Here is a 25,202-nt window from a genome sequence, read left to right as displayed (position 1 = left end):
TTTAAGCCATTTCTGATTTCTATAGCCAGTCAAAACCTCGCATATGATTTTCATATGGAAGTACCTGCTTAACACAGATTTTTTTTTTTTTTTAATGTGATTTGAAGTCGCCAATTGAAATAAGTAGCTTTGCTCATATTTTTGCAACTTAGCTTCCATAAACTTTAAGCATCAGGTAATTACTTTTGTACTCCTGACTTAAAGTATAATTTTCAGGAGAAAAAGACTTGGGTCCTTGGTTCAACACTGTTTCAATTCCAAGCTCTAGACTACTTCTGCACTGTTTAAAGACTAATGCAGCAGACCCAAGACCACCTGAATTTCAACCTCGAGAATAATAACATAATATTTGGTTCTTTTGCTCCCTAACAAAAATAAAAGCAACAGGGTGATCCTATAAAATAATAGGATTTAACTAAAATAAACACAGAATTAAGTTTTAATAGTTTGTAATACAGCAAGAACAGAAATGGAGGTACCACTGAACAGTTCATTAGTGTTATCACAAGATGCAATCTCTCAGGAACATTACAGTTTCAATTACAAGTTTTTAAATCAGAACAAGCCTGAATAATAACCTAGCCAGAATACCTTATCCTAGAAAAAAAAAAAAATACTTAGAAATGTGAACAAACCAAACATAAGACAGACTAAAACAAACCACTCCATATGGACCTCCTTACCCCTAAACAGGGGAGCCATTAGCAGAAGCCTTTGCTCCTGTTCCTGTGTGTTATTTTCCTAAGTGCCTCTTTCCTAATTCCATCCCATGTAGAGAAACCGATTTTTATATATACATACACATATGTGTATATAGATATACACATACAAACAAAAATTTGCAGCTTCTCAAATTAGATACTGATGCAGCCAAGTCAGTCATGACTAACGAGGAAACCAACATCTATCCTGTGTTCAGTGCATAAACATATACATCCTTTTCCCAGACTTTTATATATAAGGTGCTTCCTAGAAAAAGGTTTGGCTATACCCAAGAAACAGAGAAGGTCAAAATTTGACATGCCTGCTTTAGAAAGCAGTCACACACAAAGTAAACCAACAATTAATCAGCACAGCCATCACTGCTACAAACATATGATACTGGGAATCCCAAGTCCGTTGACTGCAGCTACATGCATTATAAAGCACAAGTAAAATGAAAACATTCCATACTCAAATCTCTTTCCACAGTTTCATTTCATAATATAACTCACCCCTTTTCAGTTATAGAAACACAGTACATGTGAGCAGACAACAAAAAATATCCTCTAACAAACACCAACATATTTCCCTCATTTATGGGGAAGACAGGCTAACAAGAGAAGGACTACCATACTATTTTCTATTATATTACTCAAAATTAGATTGAACATAGGATGAACACAACCTGGTCTACCAGAGGAATGTATGACAATTACATATGCAAACTTTCTGTTCTACGTAATGGAAAAAGAAAAAAATCATCCCATGCTCTAAAACAGGATATACATCTTTGTAAGACTTGTAGAAATGTGGCATATGGAACACTACAAAAAGTTAACTGGAAGACACCAAGGGGATAATTTCAAGACTGTCAATACGGCAACAGCCAGATTTGAAATTCTCTGACAACTTTGCTAACTGTATAATAAGGAAAAAGGTTGAGAGTTCCCAACTAAAATGTAGCATTGCTGCGAGGAACTTGCAGAGGGATATAAACATGGCAGGATAAAACAGAACTCTTGGGCTCAGAATATTGTTATTGAGACTACAGTTTCACAGCCAGTTGTTTGGTAGCAATTGTTTTTACACACAGCTGCCCTTCTGCCCAAGCCAGCTGTGCTTTGGCTCCGGTGCTCCCTCATTGTCACAGCACAGCTGCGTGTGAACAAGCTGAAGGTGCTGCTGCTGGTCCTGGAGTGGGAACAAGGGACCTGGGCAGAGCAGGGATCTGGGCATGTCAACTGTTACCCACACCAATGCCTGAATAACTACTTGCTGGACTATACTTTAAACAGGAAAGGAGGACAGAAGCTCAAGTATAGGGGAAATACAAAACTGCTATTGAAATGCATTTCAAGCAACATTAATTACACAATTGAAGATGAGCAAACCAAACTAGAGGGCACTGACATTTTCTCAACTGACAACTCTGAAAAGAGATGTTTCTAACAACTACACTAGAAAGGGATCAAATGAAAGAACAAACAAATGGGAAAACCAGAGGCTCATAAATGCAAGTCTTCCTTCAGAGACAAGAACAAAATTTTTACAGAACTTAATTCTAACAGTCAGGAAGCTTGTTTCTTAACCTCTTCAATGCTTTGACTTCTATGAATGTTAAATGCCTACTGCTAAACCACCCACAACTGTTGCCAGTGTCCTGCAAATTTATCACTTCAGTACATCTTATTTGCTATCCATAGCTTCTTTTACTAAAATGCCTTGTTCTTTGCTGAGCTCCTTTTCAAAAAGGACATCAAGATGAAAAGAGAGAGACCAGCAAAATTTATCTGCATTCACCAATCACAGCTTCATGATAAACAAAAAGTGTCTTGACTAGTTTTATTACTATTGTTGAAATATTTGTATCTTCAGCTCTTAAGCATTCTATGAGCAAGAAAGAATTTTCAAATAAAAAATAAAACCAAAGTGGATGCAAAGAATTTAGTCTTTATATCACAGTAACTGACCACTCACTGCCACTTCTAAAAAACATTTGTATAAACTAGGAGGCTTAATACTTGTTGGCAATGCTGTAGGGAATAAATCATTAATTACTAATTAGTTTTGATGTCACACCTGTAAAGGCTCTGCAACTATTTAGTTGATACCAACTGATCAAACAAGAGGGAGTCCTTAAATGTTAGTAAACAAATATTTGTGTTCATTTTCACACACTTCCATTCTAGCAGCAGGTACAGGTCACTGACCATAAAAGTATCAAAGGACTTAAAATAGAGCAGTCAGACAACTCTAGATGGTAGATTCAAACAAAAAGACCCTGGGAACAGTAGGCTGCAAAGCATAGATTTGGCCAATGGATGACAGAAAATTCAAGGAAGCCCTTAGTCTATTAGACAGTTTATTCCCTGTGTCCAATGTATTATAATCTGAAAAGACCAGATTGTGCCATAAATACCTCCAAGTATAGTAAGAACATTAATTCCACTGATATCACAATAAAATTTGCTCATGATTTAAAATGAGTAAACTTAAGTTCCAAATTAGAACTGAAATTGTCAGCTCAACCTTTGTAGTCTCATACTTTATTTATATATCATATGTTAAACAATAAAAAGTGAAAATAAGTTTAAATATTTTAAATATAGTTGAATCTTATTCAATCATACTGTCATTTTATAAACAACCTACAAAAAGAATTGGCCATATGTAGCCATCCTTTTTTACAGATAATTTCTTTTTTTAACTCAGCTCCTATCAAGGAAGAAGGAAGAAAACCTATGACTTAGGAGCTTAGTAATAGAATCATTCATCTGTTGAACTAATGTTTTAATTAGCAGTTGTGTAAAGCAAAGACATATTATTAAAAGTCTCCACGAAAGAATACAACATTGTTGTGTGCTTTACCTTGACTTAGCATGTAACTAGTGTCTATTGAATCTTATGATGTTGAATTGCCCATGTCATCAAAAGCTTTTAACCAAATATTTCTATAAGGAGGGGGAAAAAAACACCACCCTATTTTCAAACCGTTTTTCCAACACTGGAATATTCACTGACAGTCAGTGCTGTAAAACTGAAATAAAAGTGATCATGTTGTCACTGCTGTTTTTTAAAAATGTAACACTTGAACTAAGCAGAATGATACATGTTTTCAAGCGTTAGTGCAGTGGAAATGCACCTGCACTGACAGTTACGATGAGACAAAAAAACAACCCAAACCAATCATAAGCCTCCCAGTAATGACTCACATTGACCTCTTGAGAAAAATATTTCAACACAATGATGCATGTTAAAAAATAGATATGTAGTAAATGGGAATACACAGAAGAAACATAACATACAAGCTTTAAATGCTCACCATCTGAATTGGTTTTTTGTGAAGATCTCGTTCAGTCACCAACTTTTCTTGGTCAGTCACATAAAGGCCTTTTTGTGCCAGAGCTTGTATAACAGCATCGTGACCTAGAAGTGGTTTTGCAGCATCACTCTTGAGAATAAGGCTCCCAGCGCGACAGTAGAGTTCTGCAGACAGCAGCAAGTTAACAACAGGTGGCTTAATGTGCTCCTGGTCATACTGGTCTGTGTAAAATGGTTCTCGTAGTTCTTCTGGAACATTTTCTACAAAGACAAAGAAAAAAGAAAACACCACATTAGCCAGTATCAGAAAGGATATAGTATCAGGCGTTTTCTAGATGTATGAATTCAAAATTATGTTAAAGAAAGCATATTCAAGAGAAGGTCAGAGCCTGTACCAGTCATCATGATACAAAACACTGGGGAAAACCGCATACAAAGGTAACACTTGAACTATAAATAGAAACTTACGAAAAATTCAAGAATCATTCCACATTGCAAAGGCCAACCTTTGCACACCAGAAGGCCAACCTGTGATTTCCAGCATCATTTAAAATTTCTTGGTTTCTCCAAATGCATGCCCAAACATTCTCATTTCCTTTGGCATAATGTTATATAGGTCAGACATATAAAGTCAGAACAACACCCATTTAAACACAAAACTCTGCCTCTATTACAATAATAAAATGGAAATGGAACATTATATTTTAGCACAGAATAATTTGATATTAAAAGGGAAATTTTCACACAGCAACCTTACAGGTTTCATATACACACAAAAAATTTGATTACTGTACTACCTATTTCAAAGGTCCTACATCACAGAATGATGACAATCCAGCAGTTAAGCATAAATACATGGATGTTTTACTAGAATTAAAAGGATTGAAAAATAGGAGAAAAAAATATTTTCTTCTAACAAAACATTGAATTCTTATTTGTCTATCTGTATTACTCACTTCCCTTAAAGCTGTGGCTTCCCTCTGTTTTCAGCGAACTGGCTTAGCACCCACAGAAAGCTACGCAAGATTCTATCAAGTTCATGCTGAGATTGTAGCCCCAAAATTAGTATTCCAAGACAATCTAAGAGTTTTTGCAAATACATTACAACACAATACAAGCAGACTGTACTTAAATTGTTGACCATAAAAGTAATAGCTAAAAATTAAATATGGTACTAGATCAAATGAAATAACCAGTGAAGTGGAAAATTACTTAGACATGGTTTCAAACTTCACATTTCTAGACATATGCACTGCAAGATGCTCCATTTTCCTTGTGTAAGAATTTCATTCTCCATTGTTGTAAAATTAGTTGAGTCAAAAGCATTTAAGGGATAAAGAACATATTATTCTTTTCCTGAGCACAAATGGAAAAGCCTGTTTAATTGCTACAAGAAGAAAAAGCGCATTTGAAAACAGTGATTCAACTCAAGGTTTCTATCCCCTTTGCCTTCAGCTGGATAAATGGCTCAACAGACAAGGTTTGAAGCAGAGGGTGAAGTAAACAGCCCAATATGGGTGGAGTAGGAGAGAGGAAAAAAACCCAGAACATAATGACAGATTATCTTCTTCCTTATACATATTCTGTTGCAGTTCATTTAATTCCATTATGGGCTTTGGAAGAAGAGCTACTGGCCTTCTGGCTGTGAAAGGAGAAGATATGCATTATAGAGTGCAAAAAGGAAAAGAAATATTACACTTACTTTCTTAAATGTTTTCAGGATGGCAAAAAATGGATAAAAGATTGCTTCTTATTTGTCAATTCAGAATATAAAGGGGAAGAGAGGTATAGTTTATAATTTGCTTAAACAAGAAGCCTAAATTTGGCTAGAAAGCTGACAGCTCTGCTTTAGAACACAGATCAGAACATACTGTCAGCAAAAGTAATTTGCCCTTTAAAATACAAGCCTAATGCCTAACAACATTACTTATTTTACAAGATTATAATAAAACTACTAACAAAAAAAATCTACCAGTGCAATGATAGATTCCTGCAGTCTTCTCTTGTGCTTCTCAGCCTCACTTTTTGACTCTATAGGACCCAAAGTCATACAATAATATAAAAAGCACTTATAATTAAAGAGCTCTGTAAGCTTCTAGGTATATACTTCCCTTGGTCTTGTTTCCATCTATCTCAATTCTACCTGTCCTTCTTTCTTTTCAGTTTGCCCCTGCGTTGTCAATTTAAAAATTAAGCTCATTATTTCTGAAGTCCTTGATGATCCATCTTGACCTAGATGTCAGGAACTCAACCATCTTCACAACTTTATCCTCTGTAATTCCAAATACAACTTTTAAAGCATCTTCATGCTATTTCCTCAAGCTAGAGAACATTAGAGAACATGTTTTGTAAATATCTCATGATGCACATGCAGTAGATTTTGCCTTTTTTGAAAAAAAACACACCCTTTTTGAATGACATAGGAGGTTAGATAGGGTAGGGGGCAAGAGAGAGGAAGAGAGAAAGCCATTCATAATTTCTTAGAAGACCTTAAAAAGCCTCATTCCTATATGAAAAAATATCTCTTGAAGCAGGAGCAGTTAGCTATGCAGAAACAGAAGTCACACACTCTTTGTTTTAGATTTACTGAAGTCATCAACGGATTAAGCCTGAAAATTTGAGCCAGAAAAGAAACCCAAAAAACAGGAAATGCCAAACCCATCAGTAGTTTCTGATCTTCTGTACCACTGAAGCAGACCCTAAATTGACATAAGATGCAATAAATGCATTTATCACTAAAGAAAGATATCCACTACTGGGGTTTAGTAATAAAAAAACTCAACACGCTTTTTTTTTTTTTTAAAATCAAGATTATAACTATCAAAGGAAAACAATTACTTATAAAGGATATTTTTGCTTCTGAAAAATACAGAAAAGACAAAATTGGATGCATGCAATTTCATTTATTTCATTGGTTCTGACAAAAATCTGGAATAGAAACTTCCTAGTGTTCATAAAAATAGAACGGGAAAATACTTTTATTAGGGAAACAATACGGTAGCAAGGAGCTAGGAAGAAAAACTGTTACTACATACATATTCTGAATTTATTAAAAAAAAAAAAAAGTGAAAGCATTGATATAAAGAATCCCTGCTGCAACAAGATCAAAAGTCTTCACAAAAATTCCCATCAGAGTTCCCTTCGCACAGACAGAAACACATGCACTTTTCCCCACTTAGTGTATCAAACTGTTTGATACCAGAATAGATCTTCATAGAAGATTCAAACCCTGTTCTCATTTTTGTTACAGTCAAAAAGAAGTACAGCAGCTAGACACAGAGGAAACTCTTCCCGCTACTGATCTCAAAGCAGCTGCCTTTCCAGGGTCAGCATGCATTGCCTCTGCAGCTCTGAGGAAGGGAATTTCAAGGCTACATCAGTTCTCAGCAGTTTACCAGAACAACCAACAGGGTCAAAACCCTTCATTAACAATTCTGGCAGGATTGATGATTGTTAGGCAGACAAGAATCCTAACGCTAATTCCAAATATGTGCATTTTATCAGTCCCTTTGCCCAGCTAAGAGTCTTCTAAGATTAAACTCCAAAGTAGATGAACAGTTTTAAGATAAATACCTTGTTGTACATACTGCCTTAAAGTACAATTTGACCTTGAAATTTGTGGCAAAGTACAGCAAGTGGGTTAGAGAGATACATTGGGGACACTGCGTTAGCAGGGAGTTGAGCACATGAAACAGGGATGAGACCAAGGGAGCGTTTCTGCTGGCACAGCGGTGGGGGCCGCACAGCGCTCTGCGAGCCCACTCGCACTGCGCAGCGGTCACGAGCTGCTACAAGGGAAATTTCAAATGGATAGACGTAAGAAAATTCTCTGCAGCGACAACAGTGGGGCACAAGTTGCCTGGGGACCCGCCTGCCAAATCACCATCCACCAGGAATTTCAAAACTTGAGCAGACATGGCCCTGACAAACCTCTGCTGACTTTGAAGCCAGCTCTGCTTGAACAGGAGGTTAAACTAGATTATCTCCAGAGACTGCTTCCACCCTGTTTTTTCCCTAAAATTGTCAACATGGCAAGAAGTTTAAACTTCGGAAATATTTTTTTGGTATAGGTTTAAAAAAAAAAAAAAACACAAACAGAAAAATTGACATTTTGAATTCTGTAAATATTGAACTATGAAGAGAATACATGAAGTTAATGCACAAGTTCAACAGACAGGGAAAAGAACAAAAAAGAAATACCACAATAGCCTAAAACAATAACATAACTTTAATAATCAGGCTAACTATAAAAGAGTATTCAACATAACTTCATGGTCATTTTTCCATAAATTATAATAGACCCAAAAGTCCTCTTGTCGGAGGCTCTCTTTAGAGATGACCAAAGAAAGGACTTATTCCAAGCATTAAAGCAGACAGCGGATTATTATTATTTCATATGATAGAACTGCAACTTAACTTTCCATTGAAAAATACCAATTTAAAGGGAAGGAATCACCTAAAAATAACTCATGGCTACCACCTCTGAATTTGCTTTTAGAAGCTGTTTTATAAACAAACCTCTCAGCTCAGGTAAGCATTAATTACTCCTTGGAGGATGGTATAAATTCCTCCTTTGGAAAAAATTACTTGTATTAATGTGGAAAGTCTACACTTTCTTTAAAAATAAACTGGTTTTTTTTTTTTTTTTTTTGTAAAATTTCCAGACTTCCACACAGATGAATACAGTCCTTTGAGTTATGCAACTGTTGAGTTTTTCAAGTTTAAAAGAGTGAACAATCCCAGATTTATGAATGTTTGCATTAAGGAAGTGCAAAAGCTTAGAAGCCTTTGTCAACAAGGTCTCTCTTTTTCTGGAGGATAATATGAACAAGTTAAAATATTTCACCATGGGCTTTCTAATTAAAATATACATAATTCTTGGGAGCTACAGGGGCACATTAAACCTCAGCCTAGGAAACTTTAATCTCTACAGGTTACCGATGGCAGTCAAGAAAGGCACTAAGAAAAAACAAAAAAGTCTAGAAGACTTTTATATTTAATACAGAATTATCTCATGAAAATTCTGACTAATACCTCTAACCACTCCCTAGTACAAGCCAGTAGATGAATTTATGCTGAATCTTAAAGGACCTGCAGGACTGCAAAGTTATGCTTTTGCCATAAGGTAATAGTGCTAAGTTACTTTAATTAGAGTCCCACTTGCCAACGAGGACTCTGGTGTCACATTAGCCATTTGGGCACAAGAGAGAAGAGCTACCATGGAAGAGTTTGAGGACAGAGAACACAGAGAAGTGTCATTTATATTATTTTGCTTCTGATGAATTTCTACTGTTGCCTCAGCAGAAGATGGAGACGCTTCAGTTTGCTATTTTATTTTGGAGACACCTTCGTGGGCTCTAATGGGTACTCCAGTTCTAATACTTACAGACCATTAGTAATCCATGGATCAAACTGATGCTACTGAATAAAGAAAAATTATTAAACTAGATGTTCAATCAGGAAGCAGAAAATTAAATGAGGCAGTTGATATTAAAAAATATTTTTTACTTTTTGGTTTGTTAAAGCACTCTGCTACTTACGTTGTTCCTGGCTAACAGGCAGTATGTGTACTCCTGCCTAGGGGCAAGTATCTAAAACGTTAACTTCTAGAAATTTATGGCAGACTGAATTTCAGTGTTACACTTCTTAACTTTGTCCACCTAACTAAACCGAACCCTACCCTCCTTCCCCTACATGCCACAAAAATAGACCACTATGCACCACTTTGACAGCAGTTCTGCACTTACAAGGAATTCCTTATTAAAAACAAACACACATCAAAAGCATTTAAGGACAAAACATGCACAGGTTCTACCTTCACAGCCCACCCAGATTACTTTTTGAGCACTGATAATTATGTAAGAAATGCTCTACTGAGTTGCACTAATTGTCCATCCTGTCCGATATTCTGTCTCCAGCAGCACAATAGGAAGCACTACTAACCCAGAACACTGAATGGGGCTGGTAGGGGCACTTCCTACTAAAATTGGGAAGAATAACATCTACTCTATGAAAACCTGCATCTTGATTCAGGTTTTGATAAACAAAAGAATGACTTAGAATTAACCTTGGCGATAAAGGTATCAACTCTTACTAGCATTAATGCCTTCAGAACCTTTTTGGGGAAAGGTATGAGAAATATAAGGATGACAGTATAGTTATAATCCCACCTCACTCAGCTAGCACCCAGACGACTCTGACAGTCAAGATATTATTTAAATAGCGTGTGAGATGGGGCAAAAGATTGTTTCAGAAATTTAGAGATAAATGCTTTTCTTGAGCTCTTGTAGGACTTCATTAAACCAAGAAAACTTTTTGCTAGCCATAACTACATAGACTGGAGCTGACACTTCTGCTTTGGTGTCTGGTTTACAGGTTCTCTTAGCTTAAGACTGCTAAGAGAAACAGCTAGAACTATACAACTCTTATATTATGCAAATAGTTTTCAAACACTACATTGCAGCTCCACAGCAGAAAGGTTTATTACTACCACCTGGTCCAGTAATAATGTATTTTCCAACAAATAAAAGTGTGTGTGAGAAAAAGAACTAATTTTTTCTTGCAAAATCTTGTAGGTTTTTCACTCCCAGACCGATTTTCCAGAATGATCAGCAAAAACACTCATTCATAGCCCTGAGTTTACTAAAGGAACTAGTCAAAAGTTACTTCAGGAGTGGAATTGTATCCAGTTTTGCTCATTAAAATCCACCAGCTAGCTGTATAAGCTAAATGACGTAACATCTCATATCAAAAAAGTGATCTGTTCCTGATTAACAGCATATAAATACTCTTGAAGTTCGAATGGTTTTGGTTTGAAATGAGTCACCTTTAAATACAGAATTGCAGAAGTAACTCAACAGTTTACCCTACATCATGGATGGATGGAGAGGAGGTTAAAATATTTCTGCAGAAGTAACTGTAATGATTGACAAAAAAAAAACATATAAAAGAGAAACTAGGTATAGATAGAGGAAATATATCTCATCACCTGCCTCACCTAGAGCATTTGGCTACAGTCTCTTCATCAAATCTATTCCATTCTGCAGACAGGCACTTCAGTTGTAAAGACAAGTAGGCTGAGAACAGGCTCGATGACATGAAGTCACAGAACAGATTATGAACAACCTCACCTGAGGTCTATCATGTAGTAAGAACCCTGGCAACTGTTAACTTAATAATTCATCTTCCCATACTTCCACACATGGAGTCTACAACCTCAAATGACTTTGCCAAACCTAACAGGTCCAAAACTCTTATAATTTTATGTATTTTACTTAAAAAAAATTTTCAAAATCTACATTCAAACCGCGATTTAAACATGTTCTACAGAAATGATTGATAAAATCAACTTGTAAGTAGACCATCTCAGTTGATAATTAGTCAAATCAACTGTTTTTAATAGGATTTACCAAAGCATCAATTTGTCAGCAACTATTCTAGAGAGACGATGGAAAGGAATCTATTAAAGGAAAAATCCTCACAAGTATCACAAACATTTGCTTTTATGCTCCAGGCTCTTGTGCAAGTTTTTGCTAGCTGCCATACTGAATAAAAGAAATACGGTCTGCTAGGAAAAGATTAAAAGACATTCTGGCCTGCAACACCCAACATAACAGATGAGAATATTTAGTTAAAACTTGTTTCTGTCAGATACACCATGTTCATTTCCTCCCTTCATGGTTCTACTGGCAACATCTGCAAACAGCACTAAGAGGCTGCATATGAATTCTGAAACTATTAATCATCAGGAGAAAGCTATTTTTAAGTTTCTTGGGTAATGTTTAGTTGCAGATTATGTTATTTGTAATCTACTGCTTCAAACACCTATAAAGGATAAAATTAATGTTAAAAGGGTGGATGGACTATTTTATTTTGACTGCGGAAAACAACAACATTTAGGACAAGCATTCAGACTAGTGCAGGTGGTTTTTTTTAGTTTACTCCTGTCAAAAAAAATCTCATGCTAAACCAGTGAAATGTATTACTGTAACACGATAATACATTGCATGGATAGTACAACGGCACCAGATTTAACTTGACTTTAATTTTTTCCCCATAATTTTCTGAGAATTGTACATGTCAGACATAGTCTTAACTATTATAAATGGGATGCAAAGCTGTCTGAAAAAAATTTCCATGAGTATTCAGAGGTCCCCTATCAAATGGGAATAACATGTACTTCACGGTTCAAAAATTAGTATTTTCATCTATGCCAGCTGAGATTCTAGAGAAGAGATTCCAATCTACAATGGGATTGAAAGCATTTTGAAGGACAAAATTGTAACTCAAGATGATTTTGATAAATGGAAGGAGTGGTTTGAAAATAGGATGCAGTTATATAAGTATAGATGCAAAGCAGGAACCTACAACTGTACAATTACAAGATGGGAACAACTGAGTAGGCAGCAGTTCTGCAGAGACAGATATGGAGCTACAGTGAATCACAGACTGAATGAGTCAACAATTCTAGGCTGATGCAAAAAGGACAATAATCATACTCTAGTGATTAAATGAGAGTATTATAGGTTGGAAAGAAGAAGTAATTTTTCAAATCAACCCTGTGCTGGTAAGGGTTTAGCTGGACCATCAGATCTAGATTTAAGTACAGAACTCATCCAAAGCCAACCACTGAAAAAATACAGAGGGGAAAAAACAAAAAACACCAGACATACAAAACACAGAGTCCAAACCCACTAGACTTACAAAACGAAGTTGAAAAAAGTCTTTTTTGTTTGAACAGTAAAATAGAGAGGAGACAATGTTTTTATTATGTGGGAGGTGTTATAAAGAGGTAAGGAGCCCACCACTCTCACATTTGCTGGACATAGGACAAGTAGTGGGTTTACAGTGTAGCAAAAGACATCAAGACTATTATGCTGTTTAACATCTAGAGATAAATAAGGATTCAAATAGACTACCAGACATACCATGGAATCTCTATAATTACAGATTAAAAAAAAAAAAAAAAAAACCAAAAAAACACAACAGGCTAAACAAACATCTGTCAGGACTGATGTATATTTAGCTCAGCCTGTCTTCAGGATGGCAGATGGATAACAAATTTCCCAGCCACATTTTCTATGACTACAGTAAAGTAGAAGACAAAAAATTCACACTTCAGAATAATGAAATCCACTTCTATTGTTTTAGAAATTAAAAAGGACAGAGTAACACAACATCAAGACTTTTTTTTTAACTTAAAAGTGTAACAGGCATAATTTAAAGTATATAATATCAACACAGTTCAATCACTTCTTTGGAAAGCAGTTTTCCTACACTGAAATGGTTAACTTCCAGCAGAGGGCATTAATGCTGAAATTTAATGTTTGCAGATTTAATTTCTAAGGTCAAATATTCCCATTTTCCCACTTTCTGTTAATTTTATCCTCTTTCAGTTACTGTAAGTTGTTTTGTAAAAATAAAATCATTTAAGTGACACATTTCACCTGACCTGTCCTAATGCTGATACGTTTTCTTGTCACAAAACATCAAGGCATGAAATCCTACACTCCCCTTAACACTTAAATATGACTGCTGTCCTTAATTAGTATTTTTTAAAAAAAATCTTCATACAAGATGCCTTCAATCTGACTGTTAGTATACTTGTACTCTCATAAGACACCTTACTATAACAATAAGACAAATTACTTTGAATGCGTTACAGGCCAGACTACTCTTGTAGCTTCACTGAGGAAAACAGCAATATATAATTCGTCTTTCAGTTTTTGGATGCAGGTATCAATCAGACACCAAAAGCCACTACTAAATGTTAAGGAACAGAACCTATTTCCCTTTTTTTAATGAATTATCTTCACAACACCTAGCCAAGCCATATCCACAATTCTGATTGTATTAAAATATGCTTTTAAGAATGTGATCTGTGTCCACTGAAAGATGTGCCCATTTGATATATAAAAATTTCATTTCTTCAACAGATATATGACTGCAACAATTTAAGCTTTTCATTAATCAAAATGAATGGCATTAATATATTTCAGAGAGGGTGAGGAAAAACTCCTTCACTTCTCCTGCCCACTTAAGGAATGCCAACATTTCAGGGATAAAAAAAGAAATTAAATGTGGCATTCATAAACATACTAATCATCCTTTCTAATTCCTTTGTACAAATGCATACAGCAATAGGTAGAAAGCGTGACTGAGGTTGTGATCTACTCCAAAGAACCAAAACAAATAATTTAACAAACCCCAACTTCCTTCCTTCTTAAAAAAGGTGAAGGTCAGTTCTTCTGTTTCGCTCCAAATATGAAGGAAACAGACATGTACTGCAGACATGCAAGTCCTGTACACCCTCCTTCAACCACAAACTCTTCTTTGGGGCTACTAGTGATATTAACCTAGTGCAAGAACAGTGAGATCAGAAACACTACAACTGTGTATGTTAACCTCTCTTCCTACTATTACATTATGGCAGTATTTAGAGGGCAGATGGAGCTGTTACATCCTCTAATCATGCTTCATTTGTGCATCTCAGAATCACCATAGTAATGAAGAGAAAGACTAAAGGAATTTGGTTTGGATCACACTATAGAAAAGTAGCAGAAAAGTACCCTGCAAATTGCTTTACACATCCAATTGCAACTCGACCAATATAAACCAAGACACTTCAATCACAGGCTGAAAATTTGTCAAACTCCAGTAGAAAAACATTTTCAGGTTAGAATGCTGGGTTATATAATAATTGCACAAGCACCAAGCTACCAAAAAAGATAATTATCTACAAATATTGAACCAAGTACTTCCAAGAATTTTCAATACTACTGTTCTACCTCTCATGCCTGCATAGCTAATGACGCCCTACATAAAAATATTTTATACTTGCTGAGATTTCACAAAGGAAAGCAAGGAGAGTTTATTGACAAATCTTTATATGGAAACAATATTTTGATGGTTTTCCTCTTTCTGAAGTGAGGAACATGCACTTTATTTCAGTAGCTACTGACCTTACTGAAATTTCACAAGGTTCAACTACTTTGGAAGTAGTTTTTTTGGAAGCACCACGTCCAATATCACCAATTCCCAGGGGCACCACAAAGGTACACCTTTAACCCTGTTCAGATACATAACAATGCTCTGGCCCTAAAAGCAAAAGGTGCAGAATTCCAGAAGGAGGAACCTTTTCCTGTTATTATACAAATAATATGGGTAAAAATATTGACTGTTACTGTCTAACTATTTTTTCAAAGAAAAACCTTATCTTTAAACCACATAAAATCAAGTGATTAATATACTACAGATATACATGGATATAGGTAGATATATAAACGCACAGCTTGGTAAATTTTCAAAAAGCTTCCTCCAGAAGTCTGTAAGTCTGGTACTCCTCCAGGCCCAACAATATTTCAGGCATAGAATAATAGGTCTGGTATTCCTCAAGGCCCAGGTTTTCAAAGACAGAGCAGTAATGCCTTTCAGAGGCACTACAATCAATTCCATTTACGCTCACAGACAAGGAGAGCCTTCTGTATTGTGCAGGCCAAAACCTGGCATTAAACGCTCTTTTTCCCAAAACCCTCTTACTGCTTAACCCCTCCAATGGCTGCAGGCACTGTCACACATGTCAGAACTAACAGCACACATCCATTTCCACTGCTAGCCCACAATTCAGCTCCTGAACAACGTCAGAAAAATTTTCGAGACGACAGACAAACAGGGATTGATGGTGTTTTTTCACATTCTAGAAGTGTGACCCGGGGAACACATAAAACAAAATTTATAGAGCTCGATTCATTAAATAAAATCGCAGTAGCTCCAATACACAGAAATTACTCACTAATAGAAACGGTGGTACTACTCCAAAAAGATTACATGGTAATCGAAGAAAAACCAAAAGACAACCCGAAAAACGCCACAAGACGTGAGGTAACGAAAAGCCGAGGGACCAGCCCCGAGCCCTTCCCTGCGCACCTCCCACCCCTCCCAGCTCCAGGAAGGACTCGCACGTCCTCAGGAGCGAAGCAACCGAGCAGGAACCACCATCAAAGAAAGGGAAGAAGAAGACGCCACCTACCTGTCCCAAAGGCTTTGGCCACCAGCCAGGCGAGATTACAGGCGATTTTTGCTCGGGAGAAATCATAATGGTCAAAGGGTTTGATGGCAGGAACAATGAAAGTCTTCTTCATCTCCTTGGCGTCTGCAGCATCCCCCATCTTCTCACAGGACCCCCGGCAATTCCGAACTTACATGGTGGTTTCTCCTCCTTCCGCGGCCGGGAGAGACGGCTGGGAAGGCGCCGGCAGCAGCTGAGGGCAGCGCCGAGCCCAGCTGTCCGTAAAGGGCTAACACCGCCTCCTGCCTTCCTCCGCACAGGAATGTGGCAGAGCCCGAGTGTCCTCTTCTTCCTCCTCCTCGCTCTTTGTCTCAATTCACTCACGCCGCCGCCCCCCACCCTCCGAAAAACGGCCTCCAGTGGCCCCGGTCCCCCCTTCCCAGGGGAGCCCCTCTGGCCAGGGCTGGGCGCGCCAGGCCGCCGCGGCCGCCAGCCCCCCGGCGCAGAGCGGGAGCCGCCAGCAAGGCCCCCGCAGCCGCAGCGGGCCGGGACGCGGCCCTTCCTGGCCCCGGCAGAGGCGCCGAAATGTCAAAGCGCCGGGGACCGGCCCCAAAACGCAGCGCAGCTCGTCCCGCCTGAGCGGCTGCCTGCAGCGGGCCAGGAGCAGTGCCAGCTACCCCGCCGCTGTCCCGCGCCCGGCGCTGCCCCAGCGGCCCCTCAGCAGGACGAGGCGCTCCCGGCTCCCTCAGCAGCTGCCGCTGCGGTTTTCTACCCGCGGCTGCCGCACTGGATGGGCGAAGTGCGGCTGCGCATGCGCTGACGCCGCGGCCGCCGCCGCCTCCCCGCTCGGGCGGGGCGGGCCGCCCTCCGCCGCTGGGCGGTCACGTGCGCGCCTGTTCCTCACAGGGGGATTCTTGGCGCGGGGCCGTTGGGGTGGGTGTCGTCGGGTGTCGGCTGGGGGCGCCCAGGAAGCTCAGGCAGGTTCAGCCCTGTCTTAACCCAGCGGGAGACGGGCGGAGTGTTTCCCGCCGGTAAGGGGGTGCCCGGCTGTGGGGAGAAGGGCGGTGTCCCTCGTTTGCGAGGCCCACCCGTTGCCGTCGTCGCCGATTTCCACAGCAGGGCTGGGCGGCCCTTCCCGCGCGCAGCTGTCGGCCTCTGCGGCGGCTTGTGGGCAGGTCGGGATGGGCCCCGGCGCTGGGGCCACAACGATCCTCGGGCGTGAGGGGCTGGGACGCTGCGGCCCCTCGCCGCGGGGACAGCCGGTGGGCCCGGGAGCGCTGCCGAGGGGCGGGCTTCTCACCCCCCCGTGTGCGCTTGTCCTTTCTGCTTTAAGTTGTGCCTATATACACCTTCTTGAATACTCCGGTTGAAAAATGACAGAGCCTTGAAATGGTTCAGGGCCTGCTCACATAATAGCTGTAATAACAGGCAGTAGTAATAATTAGTGCTAGAGACCATCTGCTGTGTTGCTCACGCGTACCTGGGCTGTTTTTGGAAGTGTGTAAAGTCACCTTAGCAGTGGCCTGTGTGAAAAAAAGTGTTAGTCACAGTAGGAAGGAGTAACTGGGTGATGAATGTCTTGGGTTCCAGCAATTAGATGAGTTGGCTTTGAAGTGCGGGTCTGAGGGGCTGGCCCTGCTGGTGCCCGTCTCTCCCTGCACGGGCACCGAGTCATTGGGCGACCAGCAATGCCAGAGGGTACTGAATTTGTGCTTTTTCGTAACGAATACTTATTGCATTGGTGTAATATAGAAGCATGCCCTCCTTCCCGCCAGCCTGGGTGTTCTAGCAGCTATTTGGTAAGACAGTTCAAAATGCTTATTTCTTTTTATAGCTACTTTTTTGTCTGGCTGAGCTTTCTTGGATCACTAAAGGACCACTCCTGGCTTACAGTAATTATTAGTTAACTTGCAGCTTTTTTTTTTTTTCCCCCTTTGTGGTAATTTAGCAAGTGTGTTCCCAAACTGTTGCAGTGGAGGATGGCAGTCTGAGGTTGGTTTGTTTCGTTTTTGTTTTTTTTTTTTTTTTAAGCCCCACTGAGTCTGGAAAATAATATTTAGACACAGTCGTAGCATTATACTAAGGTTTCAAATAATATTTTATCCAGACTGTTTTATCTTTGTGCTTGAAGTGAACTATGAATCAATCTGGAGAAAGATTTTCCATTGTTACGTGTCTGTGTATGCTTCTAGCACTTCATGTGCACGCCGATACAAATATCATGATTATGAGGCCATAGTGTACTCTACAGTTTTGCAGACATGAATCTATATTTACTAGTAATGAGTAAATGAAAGGGTTGTGGAAGTCAACATTGGGAGAGATTATTGTTGACTATATCCCCATATGCTCTCTGGGACGGGATTCCTAAACTGTCCTGCATACCACTTGTAAGTGGTACATAGCTAGCTGCAAAGCTAGAAGCTGCTGTTGGCAGTTTTCAGCAGAAGGGAGGGGAGAAGGAAAGTTTAGAAATCCTTGCTTTAGCACACTTATGACTGAAATTCGCAGATCCTCTACAGCAGAAACAGGAATAATAATACGAAATTAACATACAGGTGTGACTTGGGAAAGTGTTCTCTATTTAGAAAGAGTACATGCTTAGTTTTCACCAACTAAAGTAAAACCTATATTGCTTGTTTTCCTGGATTTTTTTTTATATACTTTGGAAATAAGTTACATTAGATGCTTAACATTATTTTACTATGTTTTTACATTGCTACTATATAACTAGTTTAATTATTCCTATATATTTAACAACAAACACATGGAATTCATATGCTTTAAAACCTCACATGATTAGAGCTACAAAAAAAAGAAGTCCCAGATCCCAAGTCTTTTGTTTCTTGTTTATCCAAAATAATAGCTAAAAATTAGATCAATCTGCGGAAAAACATGTTTAGCGAAACTACAAGGCAACATTATTTAGGTATGATGGGTATAGGACCCACTTTGAGAGGTCAAAAGATTACAAACTAGTACCCATAAAATTATACAAAACTTTCAGTAATGGCTTTCTTACAGAAATGTGTCAGAATCCAAGTAAGGAGTCATCAGTTATATTTAGTGGACTCCTGTATTTATCATCTATTTCTGTGCATTGCAAAACATTACCAGTATGTAGGTACTGTACATTCGGACTAGTGACACCTATCTGAAGCAAATAAAAATGTGGTCTGATCTTCCAGCATTTTTGCAATTGTGAGTCCCTTCGTACTTAAAAAAAAAAAGTGAATATTTCTTTAAAGAATGCATCTCAAAAATTGCAATAGATACAGTTATTGGTAGGTGCGTTTATAAACATGGCTCTCAGTCTGATTTAAACTACAGAAGTTTTTGTGGGTGCAGCCTTTGTGCCGATTAAACCTGTTCAGAGTTGCAGAACAAAATCTAAAAAAGCTGTCTTGTGGTAACTGCCATCAATGTGGTTTTTAATTTGCTCAGTGCTCTTAGAAGTGAATGCATGAATATAAAATCTAAGATGTGTAAGTGAAAAAGACGATATCACCACCAGTTGCTGAAGTTTTTCTACCGGTTTTGCTTTTACAGACATGCCAAAATAGGATCTTGCTTATTGCATTGTCAAAGATATCAACGGTCAACATGGAAAATGATTAAAATTTGCTCTAATTGTTCAGAATAGATAAATATAAAAACTGAGTGAGGAGTCACCCCCTTCTGCTCAGCTCCTGTTTATTCATCTTAAAATATTTTAAATAGTGTTAGTCTCTTCCGTACACAATCTTTCTTCTGCAAAGTGTTTTATACTTAAAAGTTTATTCCAAGTGGAAGGCAAAGTATTGCGGATTAAAACAAGCAGCTCACAGACTTTTTCTTTTTTTTTTTTTAACCTTCTTTCTCCCTTCCTTTCCCCTCCCTTTACCCCAAATTAGAAACCCATTCGACTAGTTTTATCCTGTAGTTACATCATAGGCCTGATTCTTCACTGTCATGTATCTGGCCATTTACACAGTGGGTGCACTAAGCCTGCAGTCAGTCTCAGGCATCAGGAACAGATATGACCATGAAGCAATGAATAATGGTGTGGATGACAGCTGTTGCTAATAGTCTTAACCTTGGAAGATAGTGGAGTAAACCTTGACTAACAGCTTTATACCTCTGTTTTTTCACTTGTTTTAAGATTGACTTGGCTTCTGGAGAGGCTACGTATGGAGTAGATGCCCTTAGACTAAATTCAGGCAAACGCTAGGTTACAGAGTGTGTTCAAACTGCGATAAGATTTCATTGTGTAATTTCTTCCTTCACAATACTTGAATATCAAGGTAAAGTAAAATGTTTTAACTTAGCACTACCACTACTGTTTTTGTCATGGCAAACTCGGTGCTAAGTGAACAGCTAGCTTATCAGGCTACCTAAAAAGAGTAGTAAAAATATTCCCATTTCAGATTAACTGGTTGTATTATGGCAAATCCGTAAACACAGCAGTTCACAGCAACTATTCTGTTTCAGGCCTGATGTTGGAAAACAGTAAGGAATAGCACCATGGGGATATTATCTTTAATTGCTTCTGTCAAATTTACCTGTTTAAGGTGATCTCATCTATTTTCCTTAGCTTAAAGGATATCAGTCTTGGTAGAAATGGTAGTGGTTGAGGGGACAGCTGCGCCCTGTGGCCTGTAACCTTAGGCAAAGAGGCAGCATGCACAACTTGCTGTGATACTGTCAGACTGGCAACACACCAACCAAGAACCAGTCATGTCCCAATGTGACCCTTATGAAACGTGCTTGTTGACTTCAGGAGGTTTTGTGTTGGTTATGTGAGGTTGAACAGGTCATCTGCAAATGATTCTGTAAGGTTATTACAGCCTAAGGATGACTTGTGAAATGGAATTACTGATATTCCAGCCTCTTAAACTTACTATATTTTATTAAATATACTTCTTTATAAGTAATGCTAAAACCAGTAAAACTGTAGGAGTTAAGAAATTATGTTTTTAAATAGGTATGAAATGCATGTATATATTTTCTGCAAGCTAGGAGTTTTCTCAGAGGATGGTTTTGAAAGGGAGCATGTTCTTCCCATTTCAGTACAAGAACAGTTACATAATTATTGTATTTAAAATTCTTCTATTAATTTGTAATCAGAAAGTGCTGAGGCAGTTAAAAGGGAACAGTTTAACAACTGTACAGAGTCAAAGGGAAAATAAAGCTTTGTACAACATTTTACTTGGATTGTCTGTGATTTTTGATATGGTTAAAAATTAAAAAAAAGGAAAAAAGTGGGGTAGTAGCTACTTTAGTTCATTTTCTACTGAGATGTGCACAACCAAAAAATCTGCCCAATGTCAATAAAATGTGGTACCTAACAGTCACTTCTCTTAATACTCGGATGCTACTGATTTCATTTCCTGAACTTGTCTTTGACCTAATATAGGTCTGTGAAGGGGGAAAAGAAATCTACATCTCTGCCCCTAGTTCCACTGAGTCACCAGCCAGGCAACCTATCTGTCCTTTTCCTGTGGTCTGTGAGAGGCAAAACCTCTCAGCTTCCTCATCATGGTTGGCTGGTCTCTTCTCTAGTTACTTTGGTGTCTTCTTTTCTGAGATTTTAAAATTTATTTTTAATTTTTTAATCTGGTTTTCACATGGGCTGCTTTTGTGTTCTGCCCATCTGGAATAGGACTCATGCTAGGGAGTTTTAGATGACTTTTCTTCCTAGGTGTGCTGTGCAATACTCCCGAATCCCAGTGCTTTCTTTTTCTTGACATTTCACTGTTGCTGGGTAGTCTGTGAAGAGAGCAAATACCCTGCTATAACTTTTATAAACTTTAACTTTTATAAACTTTAAAACAAAATGAATAGATCATACCCTTAAATATAACCCTCAAATACTAGAGCTAGCTTAGCTGCACTGTAGAATAAATGTATGGTGGGAAATTGATGTTCGAAAAGCCACTTTGTACAAAACCAAAATGCAATGCTATTGACATGATGGTAGCTGTTAGATAATGCTTTATTTACATTCCAGAGGAGGATGGGCATGCTTCTAGTTTTCAAATCGTATATAAAATTATAAGAAGCTTAAATCAGTTAGCAAGACTTTTTCACCAAGTCTGAATGAGAGTGAATACTAAATTGTGCACTTTTTCCTGTTGAACTATACTCCATTGAAGTGACTGGCTGATTTTTATTTTTTTTTCATTCTGCTTCTATATGTGAAGAAAGATCTGAATGTTCATAAAAGCTCATTTGTTTTGAGCACATACATGATTTATTAGCGGAGAATGAGTAGACTTCAGTTTCCCATCTTTTGGCCCTGCTTTCAGTTTTCAGTGAAGCACATGTGTGTCTGAATGAGTCCAGCAGTAAATAGGAGAGAATGCTCTGTTAGAACAGTAAAATTATGGTGTCATTTAGTTGCAGCAGAATTATTTTTGGAAGGGGCAGTAGTGAAGATGGATGAGGAGAGTGAGGAAAGCAAGGGAATAACATAGGAGACTACCAGATGAAGGACATTTTTCTGTATATCTTCTTTGAAACATCATCATCCAATTTTTCACTGAATTTTTAGGCAATTTCTCAGTTTCCCTTAACTTACTGAGAATTTGCATGTTATTGAGGAATGTTTGATGATTTCTTTAGGGAGCAGGTGTGAATAGCTGGTACACTCTTTCAAAAGTAGCTGCGAAAAATGTGTATCAAAGATTTTTATTGTAACAATTTATACATAGTGTGTATATAATTGTGTTTCTGGATTAAGGGTGTCATGCAGAATTTTTGAATTTGAAGAAAAAACCTGGAGAACTACTTTCTTCTAGGAAGTTGCAAAAGAGTAATTACCTTCAAAGGGTTTATACACTTCTCTGGTTAATCTGTCCTTGTATGGTATTCTTGCTCTTTAGTGTACATGGCTCTGTTAAAGCAGAGGGTGTTGTCTCAGCTGTCCCACCTGGGCAGGGAACAGTCATGGTTCCACTTTTTGGCACGAAGAATAGAAATGTCCATCATCATCATGGGTGTCAGAAACACAGCCTTCTCTTTGTATTAGCCGTCGTAGTTAAATACAGATGAAGGAAAGGGGCAAGAAGGCTGAAATTTTCTGTTTAGGGAATGTTTGAGCCCTAGTGATGGCTGCTGCCCTGGAAGCACTCTGAGACAAAGTACACTGGGACTCCCACTCCTGCAGAGCACTTCCTAGTGCCCCACAATCTGAGGTTTGTTTTATCAGCCACAATACAGCCTTTACAGATGGTAATTTACTAAATGAGGGAAATATCAACCTGGGGAAGAGTATGTTAGTAGCCACTGTGTTGAATCAAGGGGGATGATTACATGAAACAACAAAAGTGACTCCTGGAAATTTTGTATAAGAACGGGGAATTGGTGAGGTATATAGCTATCACTTTCCTTTTGGTCTGGCAAGTTGTCTCTGCTTGTTTCAAGCTCTTTTCTTCTTTTCTATTAGTTCTTAACAGAAAGGAAGCAAGTGCCTGTTTGCAGAATGTAGGGTAACAGAACAGATTTCATTGCAGTGAACCCCTGTGTTGGTGTAGGTCCAGCTTGTTCAGCTGAGTGTTTTGCTCTGCATAGGGGAACTGCTGAAATTGGGTACTTGAGAGTCTGTGTCCCAGCTGGTAGTATGAGTATGCTCTTTCAGAAGTGGGAAAAGCGGTAAGTTGTGGTCACCAGAAGAGATGGGGAAGCAAAACTGGCTCAGTAAGAAAGTGTATCCAAGGTAGGGGCACACTGTCATGTTTTATTCTCACTTACCACTAAGGTCTTAAGTGGTATTGTACTGGTATAATTAGGAATACTATTTGAATTATTTGAAAGTGGGATACTTGAGCAGAAACAGATGAAAAACTAAGAATTATAAATTCTACTTATGTTGTCATAGAAGTTATAGTTAGGGGCCAGGATATCATGGTGGAAATGCAGAACAACATGATGAACCATTTTAGTTCAGAGTCAGAATGATAGTTTTAGATATTGTAAAATTAGGCAAGTGGTAACAAAAAAGGCTTTGGTATTATTACACTGCTCTTATTTCATTTCTTAAGAGAGCAGAAATAACCTCACTGCTGCCAGAGAACAGGTTTCCTGTGTGTCAACACAAGATTAAGAGCCATCTGCATGGAGATGCTCTGTGTCTCCGCTTCTGCTGGGTCTCTAATCATTAAAGGAAGACATGTTGTGCTTCCCTGGCCAACACCCTCTTGTAACCACTGACTACTTTTGTGGCTTCTTGCAGAGCAGACAGTAATGCAAAATCCTTTTCACTAACTTTTCTTTTTTGTTCCAAGTTCCACTGATCTGGTAGGAGCTCTTTGTTCCTGTCTCTTGTCTGGCCAGCAATGTTTTTTTCCTTGTTTGGGTTGTATAGTATAGTAGTGCTCTACTTTCATGTATTTACATTGGTAATGTCAAGGGGAGCTGTTTCCCTGCAGCTTTAGTTTACTCCAGAGCTGAGCAGAATTGTAATCTGTGTATGATCACAGAATCATAAAACAGTTTGGGTTGGGATGGAGCTTTAAAGGTCATATAGTTCAACCCTCTGCTATGAGCAGGGACATCTTCAACTAGATCAGGTTGCTCAGAGCCTCGTCCAGCCTGGCCTTGGATGTTTCCAGGGATGGGGCATCTACCACCTCTTTGGGCAACCTGGACCAGTGCTTCACCACCTTCATTTTAAAAAATTTCTTCCTCACATCCAGACTGAATCTCCCATCTTTTAGTTTAAAACCATTACTCCTTGTCCTATTGCAACAGGACCTGCAATAGGACCATCTTTCTTATAGGCCCCTTTTAAGTACTGAAAGGCCACAATAAAGTTTCCCTCTCTTCTCTCCTCTAGGCTGAAAAACCCCAACTCGGCCTTTTCTCATACAAACTCCTCAAGAATGGTGAAGTCCTTTTATACCCCACGTGTCTGGCTGAATTGCAAATAATCTCAGAGGAATTGTTGTTCCAAAGGATTACTTAATTTTAATTTGTGTTGAACTGTGGGGTAGTGCAGAGAAAAGTCCCAGCAGAGATCCAGACCCGAGCGGACGGAGGAAGAAATGCGGCCGACCCAATATGAGTGATAAAGCATACTTCAACTTTATTGCCCGAGATAGCGTGCATTTATACCAAATACCATAATTATGCATACTTGTCTCTATCTAATAGGCTAAGCACATTTACTTACTCCACCTACTTGGGTTTAGCT

General features: G+C 38.6%; 2 protein-coding genes across 7 annotated transcripts in view; one reads left to right on the top strand and one right to left on the bottom strand.

Moving 5' to 3' along the window:
- Window positions 1-16,841, bottom strand: part of CAMSAP2 (calmodulin regulated spectrin associated protein family member 2) — an 87,479-nt gene extending 70,638 nt beyond the window's left edge. For 2 of the 4 annotated variants that reach the window (XM_065072406.1, XM_065072407.1), the window contains exons 1-2: window positions 16,052-16,841; window positions 4,025-4,284 (exon numbers count right to left, since the gene is read on the bottom strand). In XM_065072406.1, the coding sequence (XP_064928478.1) occupies window positions 4,025-4,284; window positions 16,052-16,190 (399 nt within the window). In that variant the 5' untranslated portion in view covers window positions 16,191-16,841. The remainder of the gene's footprint in view (window positions 1-4,024; window positions 4,285-16,051) is intronic. The other 2 variants (XM_021293854.2, XM_065072408.1) reach the window with 1 other exon arrangement.
- An 80-nt stretch (window positions 16,842-16,921) lies between these two features.
- Window positions 16,922-25,202, top strand: part of DDX59 (DEAD-box helicase 59) — a 32,801-nt gene continuing 24,520 nt past the window's right edge. The window contains exon 1 of one of the 3 annotated variants that reach the window (XM_065072433.1): window positions 16,922-17,061. The gene's annotated coding sequence lies outside the window, so the exon portion shown is untranslated. Of the gene's footprint in view, window positions 17,062-17,110; window positions 17,830-25,202 lie in introns of those variants that run through there. The other 2 variants (XM_065072436.1, XM_065072437.1) reach the window with 2 other exon arrangements.

Source organism: Columba livia, chromosome 8, assembly GCF_036013475.1.
Source record: "Columba livia isolate bColLiv1 breed racing homer chromosome 8, bColLiv1.pat.W.v2, whole genome shotgun sequence".
Lineage (NCBI taxonomy): Eukaryota > Metazoa > Chordata > Aves > Columbiformes > Columbidae > Columba > Columba livia.
This window is presented reverse-complemented; position numbering and strand designations above follow the sequence as displayed.